The 7708-nt window shown below is 40.5% G+C and overlaps 1 protein-coding gene across 1 annotated transcript in view; it reads right to left on the minus strand.

Moving 5' to 3' along the window:
- Window positions 1-235: 235 nt before the first annotated feature.
- Window positions 236-7708, minus strand: part of RALBP1 (ralA binding protein 1) — a 27558-nt gene continuing 20085 nt past the window's right edge. Inside the window, exons 6-10 of the mRNA XM_015814263.1 lie at window positions 7159-7290; window positions 5888-5995; window positions 4770-4891; window positions 3256-3376; window positions 236-620 (exon numbers count right to left, since the gene is read on the minus strand). Coding sequence (XP_015669749.1) covers window positions 327-620; window positions 3256-3376; window positions 4770-4891; window positions 5888-5995; window positions 7159-7290 — 777 coding nt within the window. The 3' untranslated portion in view covers window positions 236-326. The remainder of the gene's footprint in view (window positions 621-3255; window positions 3377-4769; window positions 4892-5887; window positions 5996-7158; window positions 7291-7708) is intronic.

A 7708-nucleotide genomic window follows, 5' to 3' on the forward strand; every position in this document is an offset into this window, starting at 1 on the left:
CTCCGGAGTGAGTATGTAATCGTTTTAAAATGTACTATCATCCCCTCAATTCCCAAAGATCAGCCAAAGCTAACGTCTGACAGGCTGAGTAACTATAGAGCTGCTCTTTCCTGCCATCTCTCTCTCTGTCTCTGTCTGTCTCTCTCTCTGCTTTATCTTTCCAAGTAACCTGAGCCTGATAGCCAGAAGCCACACATAGGACGGAGACAAAATATCCCCAGAAGGTAAAAGAGAAAATATTTACAGAATGTACAGGCCACAGATTTACAGTAAGTTGCACAGTCCTGGCTTTGCACAGGCAAGAACCCAAGCGCTCAGAAGTCCAATTAAATTGGGGTTTCTTTTCTGTCCTTGCTTGGAGATGGCTTCACTGACTCCTGGATTGCCTTTGGCTGCTCTTTCATAGCTTTTGTCTCTGGGACACTGTCTCTTGGCAGGGGCGGCTGCTGCTGCTGCTGCTGCTGCTGCATCGGGCCCCCTCGTTTCTCAAGCTCTTCCTCTTCCTGCACCTGCTGCTCCGTTTTGGCTCGCTGCATCTGCAAGAGGCGAAGCTGTACTCGCAGCTCAATGATGGCCTCACGCTCCTCATGAATCGCTTGGTTCAGATGGTTATTCTTAACCTGGAGCCAGCAAAAGGGGGAAAAAGGGCCACTTGAGCTTTATACACAGCCAGCTACTGATGGAACTAATGAATCATTAATAAGGTATTCCTCGCTGCATCTCTCTCTTGGAAGGGAGACAAGCGGGGTCTCATCAGGCAGAACAAAACAAGAAAGGAGGCACTTGGAAAATCCAGCCCTAGCAGAAGTGAGCAATTGACAATGGCAGATTCAAAAGCAAAAAAAAAAAAAAAAAAAAGATATGCTCCTGCTTTCCCCAGCCTTCCTCACAGATCTTAGGAACTGTTAATTATTTATTCATATATATATTCATTTTTTAAATGTGCTTAAAAAGAAACTTTTATTTGTACTTTTGTTGCAGGATTTATCACTCAACAGAAGTTAAGAGAGATGTGATTAATAGGATATGAAGTTGTTCCCCAGTACATATCACACCTTAGCCATTAACTCACAAGCTTTCACAGTCGCATCCATGCCAACCCCGAGATTTATTGAGTTCAGAGGGGTCGACTTTTAGAGATGTAAAGCCACACCTGCAAACTACAAAGGCCTAATTAAATAATTCCCCCTTAGCTTTCTTTCCAGCTATAATAAGGGAGCAATAATATAGATCAATTTTTCAGGCTGTCTCAAAGATGGTTGAAATAAATTAAGTATTCTACAAAGTGGTGTCATTGCTTTTGCTTTTTATATATGTCTATGTATTGTTTTCACTGCCAATTATAAAAAATTAAATTACAGAGTTTATTTCTGGGAGGCCTTCAGGTTTTCTATGACACTTGATCTATCCTAAGAATCAAAGAAAAGAATTATTTCAGTTACATGTTTTAATTGAAATGGGAAACCTCTCTCTGAACAATATTCTGGATTTCATCTAACTGGAAGAGTTTATTAAACAGTAGAGAAGCAACACGGAATGCCTTTATTGGAAAGACAGAAAAACTTTTTCAATGACAAGCTTAACCAGGAAACCCACAGAAATCTTATGAAACTTCCTGTATGAGTAACATAGATCAGTGTTGGCATTTTCTTTCTTCCAGAATGTCCTTTAAAAAAAAAAAGACTTCCATGAAAGAAAAGGACAGCATGGTAAAACAGGCTGGCAGAAATTTAAAAAGATTTAACATATTCATTCAATTATTTTTGTTTTATTATATTTCATCGCTAAAACATAGCTCAGCAATAGTATTAATTTTAAAATGAGAATTCCAAAGCCAGAATGCTGAGAAATATATTTTGGTTCTTAAATCATATGATAAACTACATGGAAAGCATTACAGGAGCCAATCTTAGTCCTATTGATGAGCTTTTCCATCAAGTATCTGTCCAGATGACATCTCTATTACAAAAGCATTGTGGACTATAAGGATATCACACTCACACTAATTCAGATTTTTGTTTAATTTATAAAATGACTGCATCAGAGCAAATATAATAAGTGCCTAAATTGTGAACAATTAATTTGCTATATTTACGTGAAAATAATACAATTCGATGCTTTAGTTTCAACTGACCATTCTTTCCATTTTTAAATTTCCTGTTTTACTGTTTGATTTAATATACAAAAAATCAGTTCTTACTCAACACTTAAAATACTGGTGCTCATTCAGTTAAACTCTGCTATTATAACAAAATCCCATAAAGAGGAGTTTTTCCTATTATTTTCTCTTATTATTTTGTTTTAAAATTATCCACAATGGTTTGATCCTGAAAACTGTTGATGCTAGTTTGCGTTTAACAGTCTGCTTACAGAAGCAACTGCTAATCAAACTGACTTCCCTCCCTGATGCAGGAATTTCTGCCCTGCAAGTCTACTGATAGAGGGAGAAGCAGGAAAATAATCCAACATCTTCACATCTAACATTGAATGGAATCCATTGAAGATTTCTTAACTCAAACTATTTATTCATAATATTTTTAATAAAAATAAATCTTGCCTGCTTAGTAAACAGGTGTCATGTTAACCTAAGTATTATATATTCCAACATTGTTTCTAATTCTTTCATCTCTTAATTCCTAAGGGTTTAAATTAACTAGAAAAGGATAAGCAGAGATGACAAGAACAATGCAAATTCTATATTAGACTGCTTAGATTTAAATTGTGGGTAATTCAGCAGACTGTACTCCAAAGTAACGAGTAAAAAACTTTACCAGAAGAAGCCTTGTTTGTTTCTATACTGCACACAGAGAACAAAATTCAGTGGTAGAGCACGTATTTGGCATGCACAAGGTCCCAAGTGGAGTCCATATCATCTCCAGATAAGCCTGGGAAAGTTTCATTTAACCAAGCTTAGTATCAAAATACAGAGCTACTTCTGGGCGGGATAGATGAATGGCCTGCCTTGATATATGACAGAATATTATGTTCTCTACAACACCACTGGTCACAGAACAATAAATTTGGAAATTTACCACAAAGCTCATCTAATCCATGTGGGAAATGTGCTGGTAAGAGCATCTGGTAGATGACCTCTTAACAAAGGAGGATCTGCTACTCCATAGTTAAGTAACTTTTAATATTACGAAGTTTGTCATTTTTGATTGAAATTTTCTTTTTTGTCATATGCTGCATCATATAATCCCATGCCTGAATAAAGAAGCCAGTGAATATCTACTGCAAAGAAAGCCACCTCACCTCTAGTTCTTCATTTTGCCGTTGCAAATCTTCTAAGATTATCTGTAACTCTTCTTCATCTTCACTCTCACTCTCACTCTCAGAAGAATATTCTTCAGTTTCACTGCGACCATGCTGGCGACTAGATGTGCAAGTGTAAATTTTGTTATCACTTTCGGCTTGGTTTGCTATACAACATTTTTCAAGCATTTTTCAATGAACATACTCCAGAACACGATTTAATGAGTTTAAATGCTCATGGACAAGAATTACAATGGGGCATAAAAGCTTTTCCCTTATAACTGTTCTGGTGAAACAATGTTTAGAATATTATTTAAATTCAGTAGATTTGGCATCATAGAATTTTGGCTGGAAGGTACTATGGAGACCACCTAGCCCAGTGATGGCGAACCTTTTAGAGACCGAGTGCCCAAACTGCAACCCAAAATCCATTTATTTATCGTCGGGTGCCAGGTGGGCTTTGCCCACTGGGTAGGCGTGGCTGTGGTGGTCATGGCAGACTGGGTGGGTGTGGCCAAGGTGGGCGTGGTCACCTCGATGTTGCTCATGGGGAGGGATGCCTGTGGGGGCTGGGCAGGGGTGGGGGAAATCCAGGGGGTTTCTGGCAGGTGGGGCGGTGGGCAGGAGGCTTGTCCTGCGGGGTGAGGCGAGGCAAGGTGAGGCAGAGCAGGGGTGCCATTGTCGCAGGGCAAGGTGAGGCAGGGGCTGGGGCAGTTGCTGCCTGACACCATCGGTCGCCGCACACAGAGGCCAGCGAGTGCATGGGGGCCAACAGTGTCCATCAGCAACCACAGTCTGCCAGCCCCTCGACTGGTGCACTCTGGGGCTTTGCAGCCCACCAGCAGCAGTTCAGAGAAGCCGCCTCTGAGCTGGACGGCCAGCCGACAGCTGAGGAGGTGATGCAGTGGGTCGTGCCCGGGAAAAGGAGAACATGCGAGGCCAGGAGGAATGGGACAGGGGGGGGGAGAGGGAAACCAGCTGTGCTGGGATGCATCCGGCCACATGGGACCTTGGTGAGTTAGCGGGCGGCTGGTTGAAGAGAGACAGTTGCCATCTCCGCGGCATGGCGCGTGTGCCCACAGAGGGCTCTGAGTGCTGCCTCTGGCACGCGTGCCATAGGTTCGCCACCACTGACCTAGCCTAAGCCCTTGCTCCTTTCAGAATCCAGAATATGCTGCTGTAATAGCTTTCGCCAACTGGATATCCTCCAGATGTTATTGCTATTATTATGACTCTTAGAACTTCCACACGAAAGGACCTTGGGCCTCAGACTTGCAATTCCAATATACGTGAAAGGTGCCAAGATGGAAAAGGCTATGCTGCAGCATTCCCTAAAAAATAACTTTGCAGGTTCGGTTTTAAATCCATTCAGGGAAGGAGAATCCAACACTTCCTTAGGCAGTCACTGCCAGCTGGAGCCTACGCTATAAGAAGCTTTCTTCTAATGTTTAACTGGAATTAGCTTACTTGCAATTTCCATCCACTGGTTAATCCTAAAGCAGAAGCTGGGTTACCTTTGAATTTCTGCTATTTCTGCTCGGAGACGATCTATTTCCTCTTTTTCAGATGCAATTTGTCGACGTAAAAACTGTTCCATTGTTAGCAGTTCTTCCTGTTCAGTCAAAATCTCATTCTCCTATCAAACATAATTAAATTATATGAGGAATTTTACTGAAATGATAAACGAATCTTGATTCAGGACATTGGGTTTTTTTCTTGGTTATAGCTTCTCATGTAGCTAATAGAAAAAATGCAAAAAAAAATGGGGAGGGATGAAGGAAAATGCAATGCCCACTGTACATATAATGCCCTTATATGCCTCTCAATATATTTTTTTAGACTGAGACATTTATTGCACATTGTACAAAAAAACTCCTTTTTTCTAGATGTTACACAGCGCATGAAACCATAATAGTGCAGGTGCCCTTCTCATGTGGTTATATTTTCATTTCCTAAACAATATATCTTGGTAGCTCCATGATAAATTGAAGCACTAGGAATCCTAAATTAGGAAGTTTGGAGGAGTAGGTGAAGTTTGTGACATAGTTTCATCTATTACATCTGGAAAAACTGGGAGGAAATTGTGGCTGCTTGCTGCAGTATGTCAGGGATTGGTTTTGGAGAACAGGAGGTTAAGCAAAACACAGAAATAGAAGGGGCCTGCTGTAGGGCGGTGAAGAACTAGCAGGGATGCTAAGATGTTATTCTATAAGGAGTTCAATCAGTGCAACTAATTTATTATTTCAAAGGGTCTTGAAATTCTGAATCTACAATTGTCCAGATTTACATACAAGAATCAGCTTTTTCAGTTATAAGTCAGTGATGAAACACATACGCTGCTACTGTTTTCAACTCCGATTCCAGATCAACTACTTTCTGTGTCAACCACAAGAATTTCATCAAGTCCCTAAGGACACTTAGAATTGGCATTATACTTGATAGCTATCACTTCTCTCTCTCTCTCTCTCTCTCTCTCTCTCTCTCTCTCTCTCTCTCACACACACACACACACACACACACACACACACACACACACGTTTGCAAGAAGAAATTATCTCTTTCGGTCCCCAACTTATTTTCAGTGTGAAGGTTAAACATTAAGAATGAGAATACTTTAAACAACAGATACTACCTGAGCCAGTAAAATATTTATAACTTCTTCATTTTCATTCATTTCTTCTTTGGAAACATCCTCCTTTGAAAGACTAGCAATTTCTCGTGCAATCTTTGTTTCACATTCCTGTATTGAAAAAATCTTGACTAATAACTCAATTCAAGGGATCATACATTAATATGCAAGAATATCTAAATTGCAACTTCTGCAGGGTTTTTACCTACAACAATATTGGGAAACTACATATATGTTATCTCAAGCTTCCTAAAGCAGCATTTACAGATCAAATCAATCACTCATTTTTATAAGGCAGAGGGTAGTTGAATGAAAATGGGTGTTTTGACTTTCCAAAAATTGATAGACCATGAATTTTTGCTGGCATATCAGCAGCAGATTTGGGCAGTGCAGCAATTAGAAAACATTCCTACATGCTGGAACATAATTAAGCAGTTCCAGGGGTGGGGAACCTTGGCTCTTTTATGACTTGTGGACTTCAACTCCCAGAATTCCTGATTAGGCAATGCCCAATAAAATACAAGGTAAATGTAGTATAAAGTAGTTATAGTCAAAGATCAAAACAATCAAACTCTGAAAACTGAAATCACATCTAGAAACCTAAAGCTTATTTATAGGAAGAACAGTCAATGGTATAGTACAGTGGTTCTCAACCTTTTTAATGCCGCGACCCCAACCGGTCGTAAGTCGAGGACTAAACCGGTCGTAAGTCGAGGACTACCCAACCGGTCGTAAGTCGAGGACTTTCCCTGCCCGGGAGCGCCACGCATGCATGGTTCCACCCCCTGCGCCGGCCGAGGCGTAGCTGGCAAGCAGCAGAGACGGAGCAGGCCGACCACCAGCTGGCCCAGCCCAAGGGAGGTAAGGCACCCGCCGGAAAAGGGGGAAAAATGGCGGACAAAAAAAATGGCGGACAGCCTTGCTTGGCGACCCCCGTGAAATGGTCGATCGACCCCAAATGGGGTCCCGACCCACAGGTTGAGAACCACTGGTATAGTAGATCTATTTTAAACAGAAACTAAACTGTGAAAATAGTATCAACAGATGATGTGAACATTACAGTAGAATCACTTAGATCCTGGCGTAGAAGCCCTGACAAAGTGCCTTTTCAATTTTTTTATCCAATGGAATCAAAGCACCAGTGAAAGCAAGAATCTAATAAAAATAAGTGGTATCAAAACTAACAAAAGCCCCATATTTTAACTATACTGCTATAAACTGGAACAATCAACATTCCATCCACACAATTTTATAAAAGAAAAGCACAAACTTACTTGTCTTTTAGCTTCTCTTAGCTTCCTTTTCAGAGCTGTCAAAATCCTCTGCACTTCCCATAATCTTTCTTCTTTGGATAAATCTTTAATCCCTACCTGAAGATCTCGGTGCAAACAGTTCAAAAGAAACTCCTAGTTTTAAAAAACAAAAACATTATTAAATATGCAGATAGTCCTTATTTAGCTACCATTACTGTGACAACAACCTGGTTGCTAGGTGGACACACACAACTGTGATTGTGCTTATGATATTTTACATCAGCTTTCCTTTTTCCCTACTCCCTTTGGAATGTTCACTATGGTGCTGGTGATTGCAAGAAGGGAATTAAAGTCTTATTTACATTCATTGGAGAGAAATTATTATAAGTAGGCACACAATATAATCAAAAGGAATGCAGTAACATCGATTGTCTACTGAGCACACTAGGTAAAATAGCCAGTTCTAGCACATTCCTTCCACTTGTATTCTAATTGTATGCCTGCTTACTCTCTTATAATCCCTTCCTGTCCAATCTGGATGGATGGATGGATGGATGGATGGATGGATGGA

Source organism: Protobothrops mucrosquamatus, unplaced genomic scaffold, assembly GCF_001527695.2.
Source record: "Protobothrops mucrosquamatus isolate PMUCROS unplaced genomic scaffold, P.Mucros_1.0 scaffold233, whole genome shotgun sequence".
In the NCBI taxonomy this organism is placed as follows: Eukaryota; Metazoa; Chordata; class Lepidosauria; order Squamata; family Viperidae; genus Protobothrops; species Protobothrops mucrosquamatus.